General features: G+C 40.0%; 1 protein-coding gene across 4 annotated transcripts in view; it reads left to right on the top strand.

Annotated features, from left to right (window-relative positions):
• Positions 1–1,930: 1,930 nt before the first annotated feature.
• The window catches only part of kmt2a (lysine (K)-specific methyltransferase 2A), a 146,158-nt gene continuing 123,238 nt past the window's right edge, over positions 1,931–24,850 (top strand). For all 4 annotated transcript variants that reach the window (XM_072593403.1, XM_072593402.1, XM_072593401.1 and 1 more), the window contains exon 1: positions 1,931–2,159. In XM_072593403.1, the coding sequence (XP_072449504.1) occupies positions 1,977–2,159 (183 nt within the window). In that variant the 5' untranslated portion in view covers positions 1,931–1,976. The remainder of the gene's footprint in view (positions 2,160–24,850) is intronic.

Below are 24,850 nucleotides of genomic sequence, written 5' to 3'. Positions count from 1 at the left end.
AGGATGAGGGAAGAATCTCATTGAAACTTACAGAATACTAAGCGGCCTGGATAGACATGAAGATGTTTTCATTTCTGGGAGAGATTAGGACCCAAGGACACAGCCTCGGTGAAGGGATCACATAGAACTGAGATGAATTGGATTTTTTTTCAGCCAGAGTGTCATAGCGGGCTGTGGAGGCCAAGTCATTGTGTGTACTTAAGACAGATATAAAGGTACTTGATTGTTAAGGGGATCATAGGTTCCTGGGAGATTTGGGTTGAGAGACGTAACAGTCAAGATCAAGTGGCAGAGCAAATTCGACCGAATAGCCTAATTCTGCTCCTATATCTCCTGTTTGTTTTAACACCACTGCATTTCATTGCCGTCTGTCAGTTTCAAAACCTGCTGATCTACCCCCTTCCAACAATTTAAATTTGATCATGTATTTATTCTCTAATTTAGTGGGTTGAGTTAGGCAGAAATGTCACTGATTGTAATAAACTGAGACCTCGTATTGAAAGGGTGCAGTCATTACTGAAATCTTTCGGCAAGCCGTGAAAAAAGTAGCACTTTGCCTGTGCCTGTTTACATGTGCCCCCTGCCCCTGCATCAATAGGAGTGGCATGATGCTGTTTATAGTCAGTCTCCCAAGATTTCCAGTGACAACAGAAGGTTGCACCTTGTATTCAATGTAAAATTTAAACTGTCCCCTCCATGAATTGCACACTGCGTCCAGACTCTACTTTTTCGACATGGGGGCCCCTTTCCATCTGTTACTGTGTTTTGCTTAAAAGGCGTCTGTTTTAATTTGCATGTGAGCCCAGCCCTGTTTCCCCCCCTCTTGCATATAATGCATTTTAAGTTGCGTCACAGTACGGTAACAGCTGGGGTGCAAGTACCACAAGTGTGTTGCATGTGAGGAGCTGCTGCTCTCTGTCTGACGAGCAATTAATAGCAAAGAACTTATGTTTGCATTTCCACATGGCACGTTTGCCCCGTCTGTGCCCACACAAAATGATCAATTTAATAGCATTTGAATTTAACAGCATATGCAAATATAGGATTTTTTTTTAAAAAAAACCTTTCTGCCACAATTAGAAACTCCAGTTTCTAATTGTGTTTTATTCGTTACATTCTTTTAAAAACGCAATTTAATCTGATGCATTTAATTTTTCTTATTTATCCTTGCGTTTTGCTCTTGTGTTATTCAGGTTCCAGAGTTCTCTCTGGACCCTGGACCGTGGATAAGACGGTATTATTAGACACCATATCAGTACAATGTTCTTCAGTTGGAAGAACGATGTCGTAATATGGCTTGGTGCCCGACCCATGTATATTACAAGTGTACCTATTTACAATCACTAGGCCGGTGCTGAAATATGCCGATACGGGGTTAACGGCGTTTGAACCCTGGTCCCTGAATCCTGCATAACTCAACAGGGATATTCATTGATGGATTCTTCCTCATTCAGCCGCCGGGGGTAGGTTCTCCCCAAGTTGTTCCGCAGGCGCGGGAAGCTGTATAGCACCGTCACCTTTCGTAGGAACCGCCTATATGTCGGTTTGGTATTCATGGTCCAGGGCAGCTGGTCAGGTTAACCCCCCCCCCCGCCCCAACCCGGGACCATGAATAGTGTAATCCTCGCCGCTTTATTGATGGGGTGGGGGGCGGAAGGTGAAACGTCGGCGTGCTGCGCTATGCAAGTTGCGGGGCGCGCCGCTCTCACCCGCGCCGCCAACCTCGGCTCCTCCCTCCCACCCCTGAACCTGAATAGGGCAATGTCCCTCCGGCGGCGGCCTCCGGGCGGTCGTTGAGGTATGCAGGTTGCGGGGCGGGGAGATCCCCGCTCCCTCTTCCAGCTCGCTCTCTATCTCCCTCCTCGTCCACCCACCGTCATCACCGCCTTCTCTCCTCTTCTTCTCTTCCCCCCCCCCCCCCCCCCTCCAACAATACACACACATACACACACACACATACAAACAGACTCCCTAAAATGGCGCACACAGCTCGGACCCGTTTCCCAGCTCGGCCCTGGAAAAAATCGGGACGGTCGCGGATCCCCAGCTTGAGGAAAGATTTGAAACACGGATTCGACGCCGCCTTGCCCGTCTCCGCCGCCATCGGCAAAAACCTGCACAAGTTCCACGACCTCTTCGGAGAAAGCAGCAGCAGTGAGGTAAACCCACACCAACCCCCCCCTCAAAAAAAAACCTCCGCTCGCTTCCCCCCTCCCCCCCCAACACACACACACACGAAAAAAATATATATTTTAAAATAGTGACGGTTTTGGGGAGGGGGGGGTGATGAATTGGATTGTTTGTTGAAGTGGGGGGGGGGGGGGGGGAGCTGGCAGTGAGAGGCACCGGGGCCTGTCTGACAGATCCTGACGTCCAGAGACTCAGACGGACGGGAGGGGAGGTGGTCGACTTTCTGGAAACAGAAAGAAAATTAAAATTGCGTCTCTTGTGTCTTTTTCAAAGCATCTCTTTCCCCCCCGCCCCAACCCCACACACACTTCTCCTCCCCTCAGGATCTTGATTCCCTGTTTGAAAAGTTTGCCCTCCCTTCAGAAAACATGTTTATTTTTTTTTCAGTTCGATTTAATTTTTCTCCAAATAAAATGTCAAACCCTCTGCCCTGAGCCTGGAGTTTACAGCCTCGGCTCCCTTTGCATTTCTAATCACCTGTTTGGCGGGCTTTCCTCCAGCGACCGCCATCATGTTCAGGATGGATGTAAATTCAGTTGATTTTCCCCCCCCCCCCTTATCCAGCTCCCCCACCCCTCTTTCCTCCGTGCCCCTTGCTCACTCTGCATCTGTACTTTTTAATATTTTTTTAAAAATTGCACCTCAACGCATCATTTGCAGCTTCTTGCACATTATATTTAGGGAAAAAAGGCTACCGACGCCGTAAGCCCCCCTTCCATTTGAAATTCATCTTTTCCTACAAGTTCACTCGAAAGGGTGGGGGAGTAAGTGCATATTGCGTTTCTTTTTTTAAAAATGCATCCATTACTGTTTACGCACCTGAATGCATTATTTGCAGCTTTTTAAACGCCTACTTAAAATTTACTGAGGCTGTAAACCACTCCAAACTGGACTTCATTTCTCTCTCTCCTCTTCGGGAGCTGAGTGGCGAATAAGGATCATTAATCTGGTTTTATTTATTAGGGATTGAAGTCTTCTAAAATTATTTATTTAATTTTCAGCAAACCTTTCATTAACCACACCCCCACCCCGCCTCTTTTTCTCTGCCCAGTATTTTAGGCCCTATAAATGATTCATTTTAGTACAGTGTTATTACTTGGCTTAGAAAGTCATTGAAACCTGACTAATTTTGATCGTTGTGGTTTAGTAAAAATAGCCCCAATGTAGCACATGGTTCCTAGCAAGTAGTTGCATTGGGGTTTGGTCCTGGGGACTTTAAGTTTATGGCTCTGAAGCAAATCATTAACTGTTTTTTGTGCAGTACAGTTAATGTCATTGCAAAAGTGAAACTTCCACTGTCTTTTTGGATGACAGATCACTAATGGAGGGTAGTCAGTTGACTGTATTAATCTTTAGGCAACAAATAGCAAGCATCAAAAATTTCTTATGTCGATGTATGTAACCACTCAGTAAAAACATATGTCTTACAGACTGGGGTCTTTAGTGCATGTCTGTACCACAGTAGTGCAAAGCATTTTGTAAACTTCTTTTGAACACCTAAACTATACATTTTGGATTTGTATAAGTTTGTCTAATTCACAGCCTAAAATGAACCCTACATGAGTGTCTCATCTTCTGATCAGGCTACTGTACTCCCTTTAGAGCAGGGCGATTATTTCTCTCTCAACCTATTCTTTTGACATAACTTTTACTAACACTGCGATAATTTAAGATTTCAAAAACATTAGATTTATGAATTAGCAAAATTATCAAATTTGCAAACTTGAAAGGAAAGGCTGTCTGTCACCAGTTGAACGTTATGAAAGTATTTCAAATTTTTTACAAAAATGTCGCTAACTTGCTGCATCTTGGTGTGTAGCAGGTTTTTGGATTCTGCTAAGCTTTTCCAATCTGATGTTCACCTACATGATGATCTTTGATTCTATTCTGTTTGGTCACATTCTACCCCTCTACACTTTTAGTGACTACAAGCATTCTGTTTGACATTGTCCAGCCTTACCCTGGGAACCCAGTTGTATCATTTCTACTGTCATGATACAGTAGAAAGGGTTGACTCCTGGTTCTTTGAACTGTTCCATTTTCTGTTTTTAAACGTGCACATGCTGCCAAATGAAATCACCATTTTGACTCACTCAGAACTTACTTTATGCACATTGATTTGCATTTACAAATTCTTTGGTTGCAGGTTTTCAATTGTTTCCTCAATAACTCTGGTTATCTTGGAATGGTCCTTCACAGTCATTGTAGACTTGAAGTAGTTTGTGCATCAATCTTTTTCCAAGTTTTTGTTTTTCACACAGCTGAGCCTGAACAGTGATATAGCCTTTTTTTTTCTGCCCTCTTTTTTTTTTCCAATTCAGTTCTTGATATTATTCAGGCCAAGCATAGTCACTTGAACTGTGCTGCTTTGATTGTGGTAACTTTCTATGATAACTGATAGAACTAGGGATCTGTATTATGTAGCAAAACGTTGCATTTTTGAATAGTTTACCCATTGGGTTGCCTCACTTTTTTATCAGAAAAAGGATGAACGTATGATTCAAGATATGACATGCTTGAAAATATGTCCTTGTTCTCACTGAAAATAATTTGCATTTTAAAATAAAATTGATTTGCTTCTAGTTCTACAATTGATGCTGACATATTTTCCAATTAACTTCTAGCTTCTGTTGCAGTGATTCATTGAAAAAATAGAGATCAATTTATTGATCTGTCATCAATATATTTGTAGTTCTGTAGGATTTTAGTGAGTAGATGTTGTTATGGAATACAAAGTACATTGGGGAGGGGAACCTAGCAACAACATCATTAACATTGAAACTTTAGAATAAAAGTAGCGATATTGTTGACCACAAAGCATATCTCTCCCAAAAATGGATAATATGCTTGGGAACTGCTAAGGTTAATTTCTTATGGTGGCTTAGTGGTTAGCATTGCTGCCTCACAGGGCCAGGGGCCCAGTTCAGTTTCAGCTTCAGGTGACTGTGTGGAGTTTGCTCATTCTCCCTGTGTCTGCGTGGGTTTCCCTGGTTGCTCTGGTTTCCTCCCACAGTCCAAAAATGTGCAGCTTATTTGGATGCTAAATTATCCCATAGTGTCCAGGGATATGCAAGCTAGGTGGATTAGCCATGGAAAATAGAGTCATAGGGATAAGGTAGTGGGTTGGGTCTGGGTGGGACGCTGTTTGGAGAGTTGGTGCCTGAACCCTATGTGCCAAATGGCTGTCTTCCACACTATAGGGTTCCTTAGATTAATATGTAGCCTACCAAAGAGAATCTGTTTGACCTTAAGAATCAGTTTGGATGTTGAAACTTTCCACCCAGGCTGTTGATGTGGAGCTAAAGATGAGGCAGTAGTTTCTGTAATAAGCAGCATGATTCTTTGTTCTAATAGTACCATCTTCTATATCTCGAACACTGTAAATTTACATTCATTAAAATCTTGATTTTGTTTTTCTTTTTGTCTGAAAATGGGAACTCAATTTCAATTCGAGGAGGTCTTCTGTTAGTTAGCCTGGTTCTAAACAGGTGGAAAGCAATACTGTTGTTGCATATGTAGCTCCATCTCTTGAACAAGATAAATCCAATGTCCAAGATCTGAGGCAGAATTTCCAATAAAGTTGTGTTCCCCAAATACATTCCCATTTACAGAATGAGAACGCATTTGACTGACTTGGTTGTTAGCTAACCCAGCAATGAACTGGTGAGATCTGTTAATCTATATGTTGAGACATATTCTTTGCTCAACCTGTTACTTGATGCTGAGATCTTGCTAAACTTAAAATACATTTAACCATCGGGCAAATCAAACAATAACTTTCAGGAATCAGTTTAATTCTTCTGTGCCCAGTTCTCCCTCCATTCTCTTAAGCACATTACACCTTTAGTGTTTGCCTCTGAGTTCCTGTGTTCTTTGATTTGTCAGCTATATGACAGCTCTACATATTTAAACCTAGACTGAGTACTTATCAACTGTTTGGCTGTGAAATGCATCAAAACTGTTCCTCCCCTGTCTTCCTCCTGCATACATCATCCTAAACTATGTTCAAATGCCTGCTTTTCACTGGGGCTGGGCAATGTTGCAAGAAGACTTGGCTGCTGGACACTTCACTATGGAGCTTAATGTGTATACATGTTTAAGGGGATTTTTCTAGTGGGATAGGATGGGTGTGATAAATGACAGCAGTCATTTGACAGTGATTACTGGGGTAATGTTTGCTTATTTACCTGTTCCTGAGCTCAAGGATGCTGCTGCTTTGGCTGAGCTTAGATATGATTTTAATTAACAATATTAAAACTCTGCTGGTTTGATGGAAGATTGTAAAATAAAAGGATATATGGTAGTTTTCATCTATCCAGTGTCATGATATTAAGTAACATTCTAATATTGCAACATGAAGTTCAGTATGGTCTGAAATGAATAACTAATTTCTGCATAGGTTTTGTAATACATTTTATATCCTGTTATTTTATTACATATTACCTGATTTCTTGTAGATATTCTCAGAATTTCTATTTTACTCCAAGTGCCTTGAAAGTAGAGACTGATGTTGGCATATGGTTCTAAATTCGTAAGGTCTTGTGGCATTGTGATGATATCCCTACCCCTGGACCAGAAGGTCTGTACTTGCATCCCACATGTCCTGTAGGTGTGAAATCATATGTCTGAACAGGTTAATTAAAAATAACTATAGTCCTAAATGTCTTGTGGTATCTGTCTACTTACCGATTGATGTGAATTAAGAGTATTGATTGATTGTGAAATGTGGGCCTATCCTTGCCAGTGCTCTGTGATTGTATCCCCCAGCAGGGGGAGCTCCCTCTCCAGGCTCAGTACCACACTACAACTTATTTCTTTAAGTAGCTATTAGGAAAACCCCAGCTCTATTCTGGAACTTTGTGAAGGGCAACCTACAAAATTGAACCGCAGAAGTGCTCATGGAAGCAGTGGCCAAGCAAGATGAATTTTAGGTGAGAAATTTGACCTTTTTACTATTCGCTTGTGGGATAGAGGCCGTGCTGGCTGGGCCAACATGTTGCCCGTTTCTAGTTAACCTTGAGAAGGAGGTGGTGAGCCACCACCTTGAATTACTGCAGTCCATGTGTTAGATTCACAGTGCTGTTAGGGCAGGAGTTCCAGCATTTTGAGCCAGCAACAATGATTATATTTCCAAATCAGGAAGTTAAGTGACTTGGAGAGGAGCTAGCAAGTGGCGATGTTCCCATCTTCCTGTTACCCTTCCTTCTAGATGAATGTGATTGTGGCTTTGCTAATTATTCCTGATGAAAGGCTTTTGCCTGAAACGTCGATTTCGCTGCTCCTTGGATGCTGCCTGAACTGCTGTGCTCTTCCAGCACCACTAATCCAGAAAATGTCTAAAGAGCCTTGTAGTATTTCTGCAGTGTATCTTGCAGATTATACACACTGCAGCTGTGCGTCAGTGATGGAGGGAATGAATGATTATGAATGTGATGCCAATCGTACAGTTGTTTTGTCCTGGATGCTGTCAAGCTTCTTGTGTTGAACTGTATTCTTCCAGGTAAGTGAGGAATATTCCACCACACTCCTGTTATGCTTTGTCAATGGTGGACAGATTTTGAGAAGTTGGGAGGTGACGTACTCACTGCAGGAATTCTAGCCTCTGATCTGTACTTATAGTCATGATAATTATTTGGTAACCCCAGGATCTTAATATTGGGGGAATTCAATGATGGTGATGCCATTGAATGTCAAGAGATGGTGAGGTTCTCTGTTGGCGATAGTCATTATCTGGCATTTTAATGCTGTGAATGTTCCTTGCTATTTGTCAGCCTCAGCCTGGCTATTGTCCCGGTCATGCTCCATTGGGACATGGACTGCTTTAGTTTGACTTGCAGCAAATGGTGCTGAACATTGTGTAATTGTCAGCGAACATCTTGACCTTAAGGAGGGGAAAGCTATTGAAGCAACTGGAATGGTTGGCCCCACCTGGAGGAACTCTTGCAGTGATGCTGTGGGATTGAGATGATTGACCTTGTAATGAGGTTAGGAGCTAAGTGGCCTTAATGTAACTCAAACTGAGGCTTAGTGAGCAGGTTATTATTAAACAAATGCAGCTTGATAGTACTGTTGATTATCCCTTTCATCATGTTACTGATTATCTAGAATAGACTAGTGTATTGATTGTCCAGGTTGGGTTTCATCCTGCAATTTATAAGCTTGACTGGCTATCTTGTTAAATTTCTATCAAATTAGTCCAAAAAACATTTTGAGGTCGCAGTGATGTTCACATTCATTCCATTTCTTTTTGAGCTGGAGGTCATCATTAATTGTGTGGAGTGTAGGGCTGAAACTGGAGATGCTACAAGGAATAAAAAATGTTATGGTAGATTTGAAGTCAAGCAACATTTGAGTGTAAAATACCCTAAATATTGGGAGACTAGAATGCATTGATTGTACTTGGTTTGTAATAGGGGCTGTTAGTAATGGAGCCAATGGCCCTTAATCATTGTAGATATATTTAATTAACCTGTTAAGATATATTATAACACTTCAGAAGCAGGTGGAACTTGAACTTGGGCCTTCTGATTCAGAAAGGGACACTCCCACTGTGCTGAAAGAGCCTTCCAAATTCATTGTAAGCTTTTCTCTATATCCCTTAGCACATGAAAATATAACTTGCTAAGTAGTTGTTGCCCAGTTCTTGCTCTTGTACAATATAACCTAGCCACATCTTTGGCTGAGTGTTGTTGGTCTGCATATTCTAGCCTCCAGGTTTGATGAAAAAGGGAAACCATAGGTATGTTTTCTGTTTCAACTCCTTTATTGAAGGTGGATTTCATATTTGTGGCCCTCCTATCTCACCAGGGTTAAATCTGAACAACAGGGATGGGTTGCTTAACAAAAAAAAAGGAGGAAACGAATCATGTTCCAAGTGAGCCCTAAAACATTGAAATCGTGTTTACATCTGACTCTGGTCTGTCCTCCCCTTCCACTCTAAAAAGTGAAATTTTGAGGCCAATGATACTGTGTCTGAGACAAGCTGAGTTAACTAAGATCAGTGATGGATCCTGGAATCATCTTGGACCATAAACTCTTCACCATTTCATTTGGTGCATTTACCAAAGGGAGATGTGAAGTGTACATTTACATAGCTTTAATTGGCTGCAATGCATAGGGTTTTTGAAATTGTTACAATTGCATAGAACGCAGCAATTTTCTTAAATTCAGAAAAAGAGCTATATTGGATTTAAAGCATTAACTCTTTTTTTCTTTCTCCACCTACTCTTTGACCTGCTGAGTTTCTCTAGCATTTTTTTTGAGAGCAATTTTGCTGCCTGACTCATGGAAGATAGTGTTTTTGTTTCTGGTCATGTGAGGTGGCGGTTGCTATTTGGAGTGGTGTTACATCATTTAAGCATTTTGTATCTTGATTTGAAATTGAATCGAATTTACAAAGTGTGCAAACTATGGATGCAACAGGAAAGTGAAGCAAATTTCTGCTGCTAATGGAATCAGTTCTGAAAACACAAATTGCTGGAAATCACAGCAGGTCAGGCAGCATCCATGGCGAGAGAGCAAGCTAACGTTTCGAGTCTAGATGACTCTTCAGAGCTGGTGAGCTTCAACCCAGTTCTGATGAAGAATCATCTAGACTTGAAGAGTTAACTTGCTTTCCCTCCATGGATGCTGCCTGACCCGCTGTGATTTCCACCATTTCTTTTTTGTTTTCAGGATGTATGTAACAGAATAGGAGTGAAGATAGAATTCCAGTTGAAAGATAAATTCAGCTGACAGGTCTAAAGAGGTATGATTTACAGGACTGTTTAGAGTAAAACCCATTTAAATTCCATTACTAAAGTAGTAATCACTTGAGGCCTACACATGAAACAATGCACAGCTTTTATAACAAATCAAGGAATAGGAGTTCAGGCATAATCTGTCAGACTGAATCAGTTATGCAAACTAGTAATGACAGTAAAAAGGATTGTGCTGCTTTTATCCCAAAGTAAATTGAGATTTTACTCGAAGTTGGTGTACTTGGTTAAAACCTCCAGGCATGGTGTGTTTGACCAGCTCTCTGGTACATGTTGGCCACGGTCCTTCATAGCTATTTGTCAAAGGTATGTTGTAATAGAATATGCAGCAAGTTTCACCTGCCATGTGTTTGAAAACATAACTCGTGAGAGATTGTGATGCTAATTTGCCTTGGAGGAGAAGCTGCTTACATAGTGACCTGTCTCATTACTTTGCACGTGTAGTTGAGTAATTCTACTTTGCCAACCATCACCTATGCTGCCCTTTACTTTGACTTTAGTTATTGTTTCCTTGGTGCCCTTTAAAGGATGACATTTTCTTCTATCTCACTACAACGTTCAGTATCGAGCATAAATATTGTGGTAGTCCTGACCAAATGTTCAGGTCTTTTGATATTTAAATTATCTATCTGCTTTGAAATTGTGACACTAGGTTTTAAAATCTAGACTGTCAACTGTAAAAATTTGATCTGCATGTTGCACTTTTGACTTTGTGTAAGAAGTGTGTATAAATTGGTCCATTTATGATCTGAATTTGGAAAATTAATATGGGCCAGTTTAGTTCTGTAAATCCTGAGCTCAAAATTCAGCACTGGATCCTCTGTTTGTAGGAGCATCCACTTTCAGTTGTTGTGCAGGTGGTAGCACTTGCATCAGAAGGTTGTGGATTCAAGTCCTGATTCAGAGACTAGTCCAAACATCCAGGGCGGTGGTGTCTGCTATCTTATAATTGAGATTTAATCCTGTCCACATTCTTGTTGGATGTTAAAGATTCACATGTACAATTGAAGAGGATCGGAAGTTTTCTCTGAATGTACTGATGAATATTTACCTACCATATCAGTTAGCATCCCTAAAACGAATAACCTTGATAATGTGGGAGCCCGTAGTACAGAAAGTAGCTATCATGTTTACTATAGCAGTTAATAGACAACAAAAAAAAGCTAAGTGTTTTGAGACATCCAGGTTCTGTACAAATACAAGATCTCCTATTCCTAATGCATAAATGGGAAAAGACTACTTAATGTTTGACATTGCACTGTATTCAGTAGATTGCTTGTATTTCTACAGGTGCTCTCACCTTTTGTTTAAAATTCCAAGTTTTGAGGTTTTTTTCCTAGCTCACTGAAAGTAATCCTAATAAGCTAGTAAAGATCTGGGATTAAACTGGGAATTTCCACATGGCATATAGCCAAGACAGCTACTCTGAAACTTTAAGATGATAAACAAAGACTTGACAAATTTTAAGTATGTGTTTTCCATCCATCCATCTTTTCTGCCAGAGTATTTTTTTCTTGATGAATTTGGAAATGTTTTGGTTTAGCTTTGCCCCCTCATTTCCTCTCTCAAGTGTTTCTTTTAAAGTTGCTTTTCCCATCTCGCATCAGTGCACTGGACTAGCCCACACTGATGTCAAGAGCAAACTTCAAAATAAGCAAGATAATTATGATTAACGTATCTGGTTTTCTTAATTGGAACTTAGAAAGCTACAAGAGGGACCTGGATAGGATAAATAGACAAAAGTCTTTTCCCTGGGGGTCCAGAACTAGAGGGCTTCGGCTTAGGGTGAGAGGGGAAAGATGTAAAATTGACCTGAGGGGCAATCTTTTCATGCAGAGGGTAGTGCGTGTATGGAATGAGCTGCCAGAGGAAGTAGTGGAAGCTAGTATAATTGCAGCATTTAAAAGACATCTGGTTGGGTATATGAATAGAAGGGTCAGGGAGACATGGGCCAAGTGCTGATAAATGGGGTAAATTAGGTTGGGATATCTGGTTGGCATGGACAAATTGGACAGAAGGGTCTGTTTCTGTGCTGTACATCTCTATGACTCTTGTGTGCTGTGTTGAAATGAAGTTGTGTTGGAGTTTTAGAAGCATGGAAGTAAAGTCCCACTTATTGCTCATGAGTTACACTTCATGAGCTGATATCAAAACAATCACAGCAGTTGAACTTTTGAAATTGACCTAGGTGCCCCTGGGCTCAAGAGGAGGAAACCAACCAGATTTTCTTAACTGCTAATCAGTGACTGCCTGCTGGAAAGTGAGTTTGAGGGCATTGTCCTGCAGTTCTATGAAATATAAACTGTCTGATAGCCGACTGGAATTTGTTGCCTGTGTTGTCACAGGAATGACTACATGAGCAAATTATTTGCTATTGGGACTACTTACACTCCTAGGAGGAGGCTATGAAGTACTATGTTATTTTGCAAATTATTTTTGCAAATTAGTTAAAGTACAAATTGCATAGATACAGATTAAGGTTACCCTCTTAAGCGAGTTCCCTGAAATGATTTTTCACAGGTGCAAACAATGTAGCTTATATGTTATAAAACTGATGTACTGCATTTTTTAGGCTGATATGCTCATTTGATGTTTTCAGATGTGGTTAACCTGTAATTCTCTTTTCTCTCCTATCGCACTTTACCTTGACACAACTGTGGAGGGTAATGCACAATAAGGAAGTTGGGTAACTGCTTGTGATTACCCACATAGTGGATCATGTTGTCATTTTGGAGATGACCCTGCACTTTATTGAAGGGGGGCAATACGTTCCATGTAAAACTTAACTGAGCTGACCACTTTTTTGAAGAGGGTGAGCAGCGAAAATACGAGTACATGCTAGGAACATTCCCTGAAGAAAGGAAGAAAATCAGTAAGATTCATTCCATGGTGTTTATGTTAGACATCATTTACTTATAATGAATATGTTCTGATTTTTCACTGCAATTTATTTTTGTGCCTGCATGCTTGGACTAACATTGATTTCTTAGTGTATTATTATTTGAATCTTTGATTTTGTTTGAGTCTTATTGTTTTTCGTTTAGAATAATGGCTTCTAAGTTTATTGCCAATACTGTTTCCTACTACTTGGGCAGCAGGATTGCACTTCAGATAGCACAGTGTTTATAAACCTGTTTTTTTTCATCCTGTAATGGCTGTTGAACTGATGACCTGTTCACTACCCTGATTCTCTTCATTGAAAATCCACCTATCTCAATTGGATGACTTCAGCCAAGAAAAGAATCCAAATGAAAGCTGGCATCATTCCTTTTGATTAGTTACCTGCAGAAACAAACCACACGGTTTTCATTTTCTGGAATTTATTAGTGTAAAGTAAATGTAGGCTGATAGTTTTTTTTTCTTTAGGCCAGTGGGACATTATCTGTTACACCTGAAAGTCGGGGACCTTAATGTATGAATGAACAGAAATGAGTGATTTGTATTTATTGAAATCTAATCTTAAAAAAAATGTTGGAGTGGTTCAACAGTCTAAAGATGAAGTAGGTTTGTCCAGCATAATAATCTTAATTTAAAACAATAATGAACTGACTGGTATATGGGAGATACAGGCATATAAATGAACTTGTCTACAAAATTAATTTTCTTTATTTACCAACAATATCAGGAGAGCTTTGTCTACATATTTCCACAATCATGTTTATCATTTATGATCCAAAATTCTTGTTTTTAAGTCGTGTGGGATAGTGAGAACTTGACTATTTTGCAGTTCAGTGTAATTTGGAAGAAAACATTTGTTTTGTTTAAGCATTGAGGTTGTGCATTATGTAAAGGCCCAGTTGATGAGGGATTTTATCAACAGCGAATGATGGATATTCTGTTCTGAGCTAACATGCAAATTTTGTTTTGCTTGGATTTGTGGGCAAGGTTTTAACTGGTCAGTAAATAGAATTAGTTATCATCTAAGATATTTTCTAATTATCCTGTTATGACACACCCCTAGAGCGAGTGAGACTTGAACCTGAGCCTCCTGGCTCAGTTAATTGTCATTTAAAGGTAGATGGTGGCCACTATTGCATTTTGGGGTCAATTGGTGAACCACTTATGAAGAAAATCAAGTTTTTAAATTGAATGGATTGGTGTAAAATTTAATTCTCTATGAAATGGGATATTGGTTTGCCACAGAGTTTGGTAGACACCTTAGTTAATTAATTTGAATGCTAAGATGACCATAGTTTCTCTATCTTTTAATCCACTGGAAATCATTTGCAGTAATTAAGTGGACTGAATGTCTGATTTCAACATCAGTGGCCTAGAGTGTGCTGATAGCTGTTAGCCAAAAAAAAACTCCTAAAAGCTGAAGGTGTGATCCATTAGTTATTAGAATTTACTAACTACAACTTTGTTCATGATGGTTGCAGACTACAGAGCTTTGACTTTTCATGACATACTGAACCTGGATCTATTGCCGTATTAATTTCCTGCTGTAATTTTTAATGAAGTATAAAATAGAGGTGTTTCAAATTAAACTTACTGATCAAGTGTTTTCTCTGGGTAGATACTGCAAGTGCTTAAAAGGAGAGATAGGAAGATTTTTGAAATATCAAGAACCTTGCATAAAAGAGGAATACGGTCTGGACAAAGCAGCCAAGATTTTACTGAATAGTGGGCAGGCTTGAGGGGTTGAATGACCACCTCATACTGTTTATGTTCTGAAGATAGTTTGGGATAACTGGTGACACAATGTTCGTCATTCCAAGTTTGAATAAATTGGTTCTTCATTATTTTCTGTAAGTGCTAAGATGCAGCTTAGGATTTGATTCTTTGGGTCTGGTGATACATAATTTCATTTTAAAATATGCTGATTAGTATCAACTGCTAAAAAAATCATTTGGTTTAATTTTTTTGCTTTTTGGGTAATGGAATAATTGTCTTAAAATCTCTTTCTAATTTATTTATTTCTTCATTATTTTGTGGTGGAAGCACTGTTCTGAATTTCTTTCCAAATTTATTATGATTTTGTATTTCTGAATTTTTGTAATGCTGGACTCTTTTTTTTTTTCCCCTAACTTTTTTCCCCAAAGAATTTGTACTCCAGGATTTGTACCTATGTACCTAAGCTGGCATTGTACGTGGCAACTTGTAAACTCTTCACTGTACTCACGTGAGTACATCTTTCAATAAAGAAAATTCACGATTGCACCAAAAAAAATCAAAGGAAAGTGGGGAAAATTGTTAATAGGACAAACTTAGTCCTGTATCAGGCAAAGAAAAACCAATGTACTGTATATACTCATGTATAGATCAAATTTTGAAGATGGTTTTATTAAGCTGAAATTAGGAGTCAACTAATACGAGGTATTGTTTTCAGGGGGATGAAATTCATGTTTGGTAAGAGTCAAAAAATGGACCACTAATGCCAGATCTCTCTCTCAAATAATAAACAGCAAAAGGAAAAAGAATTATAGCCATTTGAATATTTACCTACAAAATAACTGTCTCCATTCTGCCTGCTACAGCAGAATGGTACAGTAGTCCCCCGATACCTGTGGGGAATATCTACTGCAGAAGACCGAAACAGCAGATAGGTGCGAACCCATTCATTAAATGGGAAATTTATCTCTCCGGCAGCTCCCTGGTTCTGGAATGTTCCCTATAATATGTTTGGGCCGCAGTAAATCGCGGGTAACTGAAAGCGTGGAAACTGACTCTGGATACTGTCGTGCCATTTACAGTAATTCTGAAAATCTGGAGTGGAGCGTGACAGCCGACAGACTGGAAGACCTGAAACGGAGCAGCACGGTCAGGCTGGAAAGCGGGAGCAGAGTGCATTGTGAAGAACTAGGGTCCACTTATACATAAGATATATGGAAATACAATATTTTTGGCCAAAAATAAGGGGTCAGTGTATTCATGAGATCAACCTATGCACGAGCATGCACGGTATTTGTTATTCCTGTTTTCCAGCCAGTGTGTACTTCAGTGAAATGTGCGCATGGGTGCAGGGAGAGAACAAATCATGATGCTGTTTGATCCCTGGTCACTTAGTGTGAATGGATATTTGGAAAATGTGTTCAGGGAATTATGCATTCAGGAGGGTTGAAATCAATAATAAACAAATCTGGAACAAATCCAATACAAATTATTCATAAAATGTGCATACATAAAACCAGTTTGGTTGTTAGCATTTACCTCTATGGTTTAATCAGATCACAATTAATGGGAAATAAAATGGAAAGGGTGGAAATGAGGCATGGGGAGGAGGTATAAGGAGGCAGGAGTGCAGATTAGTGACAAAGCAAATTGTTACCAGAAAATAAGAGGAAGGGACTGTGTGTGAATATACTAAGTTTTCCCTGCCATCGTATTAGCTTTGTATCTGAATGAACGTAGCATCTGGAAGAAAATTAGAGTTAACACGTAAGTAGAGACAGTGGGGTACGATTTGGTGTACATCATTCACATATAGTTAACCAGGTCTTGGAAATGACTATCCAAGGATATTTTGACATCTGTGTTTTAGAAGGGTAGGGTAAAAGGAATATGAGGAAAGGAAGAGTGCTGTCATGAGAAATTAATTTGGAACTGGAAATCAACACGTAGAATCAGTCTGGATAGAAATAAGTACTTAACAAGGGAAAGAAGACTTGGGAGTAAGCTTTGTTTCCTAACAATAGTTCCACATTTGGACACTGTATAAATCAGGTAATAGTGGAGGTTTGTAAGAAAGATGCAAAATAATTGAGTGATTTTAATATAGACAAGATTAGTCAAATTGGCATGGGTAGTGTCGAGGGAGAATTCATAGTGAATTAAAGATCAGTTCCCCTACATACTGCACCAAGAAACAACTAGGGAGCAGGCTATTTTGGATTTAACATTGTGCATTAGGATGGGATTAATTAATAATCCAACAATAAAGGGTACTCTGGGAAAGAGTGATAGCATGCTGGTTTCAAATTCAGTTTGAGAGCGAGAAACTGGAGTTTGATGTTAAAGATAACAACATAAAAATGAGGATATATTCGGCCTTAGTAGATAGAACAGAAAAGTTACAAGGTAGGGCAATTGATGAACAGTGTCAGATATTTAAGGTGGTATTCTCCCAACAAGGAGAAATGATTTGTGTGTATGGGGGGGGGAAAGGAAGGAAGAAAGAGAGGAAGGAAGGAATGTGTGTGAGAGGGGAATCTGCCATGGCTAAGGAAGGTAGTTTAAAAAATAAAAGGCAAAAACTAAGATGTAACATATTGTAAAAGTCACTGACAGGCTGGGAAATTTCAAGACCAACAAAAAGTTACGAAACAAGGTCAAAGAACATTCACTGTATTTAGTTTTTTGTAATGATCCCAAGATGACCGGGTGGCACAGTGGCTCACTGGTTAGCACTGTTGCCTCACAGCACCAGGGACCCAGGTTCGACTCACGTTGATTCTAGATGTAGGTTTGCTTGCTGCACTGGGAGGTTCATTTCCAGATGTTTTGTCACACTGCTAGGTAACATCTTCAGTGGGCCTCAGGCGAAGCTGTGTACATGATTCCTGTTTTCTCTTTATATGTTTGGATTGGTGATGCCATTTCCGGTTCTTTTTCTCGGAGTGGTAGATGGGATCAAACTCGATGTGTTTGTTGATAGAGTTCCGGTTGAAATGCCATGCTTCTCTGAATTCTTACGTGTGTCTGTTAGGACAATCCATCTTAGGACAAGCCAAACAGAGACACGCAAGAATTCCGAGAAGCATGGCATTCCAACCTGAACTCTATCAACAAACACATTGAGTTAGACCCCGTCTACCACTCCCTGAGAACAAGAACAGGAAATGGCATCACCAATCCAAACACATAAATAGAAAGCAGGAATCATGTACACTGCTTCGCCTGAGGCCCACTGAAGGCGTTACCTAGTAGAGTGACAAAACGTCTGGAAATGAACCCCTCAGCTCAGCGAGCAAACCTACATCCATTACCATGGATGTTAAAAATCTGAATAGAAACAGAAAACAGTGGAGTCACTAAGATGGTCAGGCAGAATTTGCACAGGGAAAACAGTTAATATTTAAGGATTGTGACCCAAATAACAACTGGGGAAGGTCCAATCAGGGTATGAGGTAGTAACTGACAATAAATGGATAACATATATAACTACCAAACCGAAGTAGTTAAGATCAGAGCGTTGCTGGAAAAGCGCGGCAGGTCAGGCAGCATCTGAGGAGCAGGAAAATCAATGTTTCGGGCGAAAGCCCTTTGATTTTCCTGCTCCTCGGATGCTGCCTGACCTGCTGTGCTTTTCCAGCACCACTCTAATCTTAACTCTGATCTCCAGTCCTCACTTTCGCCTACCAAACTGAAGTAGCAGAGCTAATGATCACAGACTGTGGTTTTTTATTTCAGAAATGTTAAGTATTTGCATAACTTATTGATAATCGATATTTGCACATTTGGAGGCATGGCAAAAATTTTGCCGCTTTAAAAAATGTCTATGTGTTACAATGTTAGAGTTAAGACAGACAAATTGAGCAGGAGGCCACATTTTGTGATGAATACAAGATAAATGTAGCGAAGAAATAAATTTAAAATTGGTATCATGGGAACAGTGTCATAATATTCCAGGAATTCTACCTCCTTCCATTTATGTTGGCTGATGGTACAAGAGGAGTATTCCTAGTTTCAATCATGAATAATGAACACCAACATAATACAGCAATAATTTTTTGAATGAATTTGCAATATTTTGCTAAATATTAACTCATCAATACTGAAAACCGTAATTCATCATTGGCACTTTATTTAAGAACTAGGAGCAGTAGGCCCCTCAAACCTGCTCTACCATTTAATACGATCTTGGCTGCTTTCACCTTGACCTCAATTCTACTTTTTTGCATGCTCCCCTTAAACCTTTAATCTGTTATTAATTAAAAATCTCTCCATCAAATTTGAAAGGGTCACCAGACCAGAATCATTAACTCTGATTTCTGTTCACAGATGCTGCCAGACCTGCTGAGCTTTTCCAGCGACTACATTTTGTTACCTCTTGCTGTGAATTGCCTCACAAGGGGGGGAACATCCGCTCTACACCTCAATTAAACTTTCTTTCATTTTTCTAAACTCTGACAATCATGGGCCTCAATCTCCCTTCATAGTCATACACCACATTTCTGGAATCAAGCTGAGTGAACATTCTCTGAACTGCCTTCAATCCAATTATGTCCTTTCTCAAGAAATGGGTCCAAAACTCTATGCAGTACTCCAGATTTAGTCTCACCTATGACTTGCATAGTTGCAACAATGCTTCCTACTTTTATACTCTCTTTATTTTGCAATAAATGCCAACATTTAATTTGCGTTCATTACCTGTTGTACCTGCACACCAGTTTTCTGCAATTCATGCACAAGGACATTCAAGTCCCTCTGTATCAAAGCATTTTGAAATTTCTCTCCATTTAGGTAATTTTTTTTATTCTTCCACCCAAAATGGATAATCTCTCACATCTATGGGGTGGCGCGGCTCACTGGTTAGCGCTGCTGCCTCACAGCGCCAGGGATGCGGGTTCGATTCCCGGCTCGGGTAACTGTGTGGAGTTTGCACGTTCTCCCAGTGTCTGTGTGGGTTTCCTCCGGGTGCTCCAGTTTCCTCCCACAGTCCAAAGATGTGCAGGTCAGGTGAATTGACCATGCTAAATTGTCCATCGTGTTAGGTGAATTAGTCATGGGTAAATGTAGGGGAATGGGTGGGTTGCTCTTCGGAGGGTTGGCGTGGACTTGTTGGGCTGTTTCCGCACTGTAGGGAATCTAATCTATTCTAACCCCCCTTTGCCAAAGTTTGGCCCATTCATCTAACAGGATCTAAACGCTTTAATAGAAAACGGCCCATACCACCAATGCTTCATTCGGAGGCTTACTGATGATGTTATCTACCATGGTGACAAAATACTTGAAAACAAACGTTCTAGCTCAGCGAGCAAACCTACATCCAGAACCTCAACCTGAGCTACAAATCTTCTCAAAACTCACTAATCCATGGTAATATGCTTTGGTCCTCATTTATTTGGTGGATAAAATATAAGATTTGGTGTGTTGAATTAACTCAGCTTGGGTACAGCATTAGTGAAGACCACAGTTGGCATCAGAATTCTTGAAGGAAACGAGTCAGGAGGTGTGTGTTATGGGTAGTTTGATGATGCAGGTAAATTGCTGGAAGAATCATTCCAGCATTCCTACTGTGCCCTCTATCCAATTTGTTTAAAGTTTTGTGTCTCCTCCCTTAAAGATGATCCTTCAAAGCTATTTCTTTGTACAAGCTTTAGGATCTATCTTTTTGACTACTGCTGTGAAATGCCTTAGAATGCGCTACTGTTACCAGCATTACGTAATGCAGCTTGATGTTGAATCTTGCTGGAAAGAGTGGGGTGGGGATGAGAGTATAATTCATTTGGGATGCGATGTTTTTGGGATTGGAATATCATACTGTAGTTTGAAAATGAGAAATTGTCAGCTGGGAAAGAGATTGAATGGCTGAACTTCTGCACCCTAGCAAGAGTTAGTTAGTTCCTTTCAGAGGAGTTAAAATTTTAACTTAAAGCGTCTAATTTACTCCTAAATCAACACAATAAAATTTGAGTTTGTTGAAGGTGGATTCAGAGATCTGTGTGTCCTGAACAGCAACACAAAAATGGGGAAGGTGTGTAAAAAAAAAAAAAGATAATGTGTTTGATTTGTGACAAAAATGGATTGAACTGAAATTTGCAATCGCATCAAATTAATGAAGGCAGCTGCTCTTTGGAGAGCAAATATGCAACCAGATCTGCCTTGTCAACTAATCTTACATCATTCACTGAAACATTATGGATTTATATCTGGAGAACTGGATCTATGTTGCATACCTGGCTGTGTTTTGGGAGGTATCTTTTTAATCTTGTTTTAATTTATTTACTATTTTTCACGTAGCAGATCCTAAGTTTCAATTTTGGCTAAGATATTTGTGATCCTGCTACTTATAGATTGAATTTTATTCCATATTCAGAACATGATTGTGTATGTTTTAATGGGGAAGATATCAGCTGGTACTTACAGCATTACCAATACTGTGAAGCATGCACTTTTGATTTGGCTCATACCATCATTTTCAACAGGGTTACTGCATACTTTGCATTTGGAATATCTATTGTTCATCATTGGAGTCGTCTTGTATAACCAGGCTCGGCAGTGTCAAGAGAAAATCCAGTCTTTGATATCTTGCAATAACGATGGATGTAAGATTCAGCATCTGCTGAGTGAGGACTTTCAGGCTCTTAAAAATAAAAGTACATTTTTAAAAATTCCAATTGTGAAAAATTGTATCAGGTTTTAAAAGATGGCATTGTTGTTTCTGAAGTGTTTAAGAAATGCAATAATCAAAAACTTGTGTTTACATGGTGTCTTTATTATGGTAAAGCATTCCAATGCATTTCGCAGGAACATTTTTTAACAAACCTTTTACATGCATCCACAAGGCACGTGCTTTAGTGGCTTGTACTGCTGCCTCTTAGCACTAGGGTTTGGTTCCAGACTTGGGTGACTGTGTGGAGTTTGCACGTTTTCCCTGTCAGTGGATTTCCTCTGGGTGCTCTGGTTTCCTTTCATAGTGCAAAGGTATGCAGGTTAAGTGGATTGGCAATGCTAAATTACCCCGTAGTGTCAAGGGTTGTGCAGGCCAGGTGGATTAGCCTTAAGTGAGGGGTCATGGGTGTGGTAGGGTCAGTGCAGACTCGATGGACCAAGTGGCCTATATCTGTATCATAGGAATTCTGACTCTTTGATTGGATAGATAAGAATGAAACCAGCTGAAATCTGTCCCAGCCATCTGGAAAATGGAAAAGAGGCTTTGGGGGAGGATGATGTCAGTGGTTGAACACCGGTTGAGAAGGATAAAGAGGAATGGTTGCAATTATGTAAGAGATTGTTGCAACTGTTAGGGCTTTTTCATTGATACTTGGATGAAAATATGATTGTTCCATCAATGGCATGACTGACCCATTTCAGTCAGGTGGATTTGAGAGGAACAGGTTCAAGGACTTGGGAATGGAGTAGGCGGTTAGAAGTTAGTTAGTTTACAAGAACAGAAGGGTTGAGAAGATTTTTCTTTTTGAGCAGAGACGGTGGCAGATTTGAAGGAGGCAAGCAATATCAGGTATAAGGAGATCCAGAAAGGGAATTGAATGATTACTAATTTGATTGAAATAGACTGAAGGGAGCAGAAGTAGGGTAAAATATACTAATGTGTATATTTTGTGAACAGAGAGACATTAAAGGAAGATGTGAAGAAATCTTGGACAGATGAACTTAAATTTGTTTTGGTAGAAACAGCAGCTAATGAACTTGCACTTGTTGAGAAACAATGGAACACAGCCCTTTAGTATCTGCAGTTACATCAATAGCGCAAGATATACTATCCTCTCACGTATCTGTATAATTAACAGAAAAAAAAGTATTGCAATGCATTGTGTTATAAAACAACTATTTGCAGTAAGTGACTTCAGTTGTAATGTAACCTCAGAGTTGAGATCGTGTTACAACTGACATGAATCTCTTCAACCCTCTTATTCTGTTTCTTGGCCATAATATTTTCTTGTCTGTAATTATAGCTTTTAGGGTTTCTGTGATACAAGACAATTATGAATAAAAACAAACTCCATCTTGGCAGAACACAACTTTACCTACTTGTAATCAGTATGCAGTTTATTTAGGACAGAAATTATATTTCCAGTTTGCAGCAAGTGTAAATCTTTTTTAGCTTAAATATAAGAAAATATGTGACTGAGTTGGTGTATTGTATAATTGACAGAGTCTAACTAAAATTGTTTTGATATTTAGTTTCCATGATGTCAGATACATAATGTTAAACAAGATCCCAGGGGTTTGACTCTTTACCAAACTTTTTTTCCAAGCACAAAACATCAAGCATCTATTTTGGAAGGTGAATGCAGTGTCTACATATATAAATAAAACTGGTGTACAGCACTTTGGTTCTCAGTGCTAAAGGTCGATGATTCTGTTTCTACACAGTCACTTGGTCATAGAGTCATAGTCACAGAAATGTACAGCATGGAAACAGACCCTTCGGTCCAACCCGTCCACGCCGACCAGATATCCCAACCCAATCTAGTCCCACCTGCCAGCACCTGGTCCATATCCCTCCAAACCCTTCCTATTCATATACCCCTCCAAATTCTTTTTAAATGTTGCAATTGTACCAGCCTCCACCGTTTCCTCTGGCAGCTCATTCCATACACACACCACACTGTGTGAGAAAATGTTGCCACTTAAATGTCTCTTCCCCTCTCGCCCTCAACCCATGCCCTCTAGTTCTGGACTCCCTGACCCCAGGGAATAAACTTTGTCTATTTATACTATCCATGCCTATCATAATTTTGTAAACCTCTATAACGTCACCCCTCAGCCTCCGACACTCCAGAGAAAACAGCCCCAGCCTGTTCAGCCTCTCCCTATAGCTCAAATCCTCCAACCCTGTCAACATCCTTAAATCTTTTCTGAACCCTTTTAAGTTTCACAATATCTTTCTGATAGGAAGGAGATCAGAATTGCATGCAGTGTTCCAACAGTGGCCTAACCAATGTCTTGTACAGCCACAACATGACCTCCCAACTACTGTACTCCATATTCTCACCAATAAAGCAAAGCATGCCAAATGCTGCCCTCACTATCCTCTCTACCTGCGACTCCACTTTCAAGGAGCTATGAACCTGCACTCCAAGGTCTCTTTGTTCAGCAACACTCCCTAGGCCTTAGCATTGAGTGTATAAGTCCTGCTAAGATTTGCTTTTCCAAAATGCAGCACTTCACATTTATTTGAATTAAACTCCATCTGCCACTTCTCAGCCCATTGACCCATCTGATCAAGATCCTGTTGTAATCTGAGGTAACCTTCTTCACTGTCCACTACCCCTCTAATTTTGGTGTCATCTGCAAACTTACTAACTATACTTCTTATGCTCGCATCCAAATCGTTTAAATAAATGACAAAAAGTAGAGGACCCAGCATCGATCCTTGTGGCACTCCACTGGTCACAGGCCTCCATTTTGAAAAACAACCCTCCACCACCACCCTTTGTCTTCTACCTTTAAGCCAGTTCTGTATCCAAATGGCTAGTTCTCCCTGTATTCCATGAGATCTAACCTTGCTAACCAGCCTGCTATGGGAAACCTTATCGAATGCCTTTCTGAAGTCCATATAGATCACGTCTATCGCTCTGCCCTCATCAATCTTCTTTGTTACTACTTCAAAAAATTCAATCAAGTTTTGTGAGACATGATTTCCATGCACAAAGCCATGTTGACCATCTCTAATCAGTCCTTGCCTTTCCAAGTACATATACATCCTGTCCCTCAGGATTCCCTCCAACAACTTGCCCACCATCGACGTCAGGCTCACTGGTCTATAGTTCCCTGGCTTGTCCTTACCATCCTTCTTAAACAGTGGCACCACTTTAGCCAACCTTCAGTCTTCTGGCACCTCACCTGTGACTATCGATGATACAAATATCTCAGCAAGAAGCCCAGCAATTGCTTCCCACCGAGTTCTAGGGTACACCTGATCAGGTCCTGGGGATTTATCCACCTTTATGCGTCTCAAGACATCCAGCACTTCCTCCTCTGTAATATGGACATTCTTCAAGATGTCACCATCTACTTCCCTGCACTCTATATCTCCCATGTCCTTTTCCACAGTAAATACAGATGCAAAGTACTCGTTTAGTATCTCCCCTAGTTCCTGTGGCTCCACTCAAAGGCTGCCTTGCTGATCTTTGAGGGGCCCTATTCTCTTCCTAGTTACCCTTTTACAAATACATTAAGGACAAAAGCCTTTTGGATTCTCCTTAATTCTATTTGTCAAAGCTATCTCTTGTCCCTTTTTTTTGCTGCCCTGATTTCCCTCTTAAGTGTACACC

Source organism: Chiloscyllium punctatum, chromosome 23, assembly GCF_047496795.1.
Source record: "Chiloscyllium punctatum isolate Juve2018m chromosome 23, sChiPun1.3, whole genome shotgun sequence".
NCBI lineage: Eukaryota > Metazoa > Chordata > Chondrichthyes > Orectolobiformes > Hemiscylliidae > Chiloscyllium > Chiloscyllium punctatum.
Note: the sequence above shows the minus strand (reverse complement) of the source record. Positions and strands in the feature narration are given on the sequence as shown.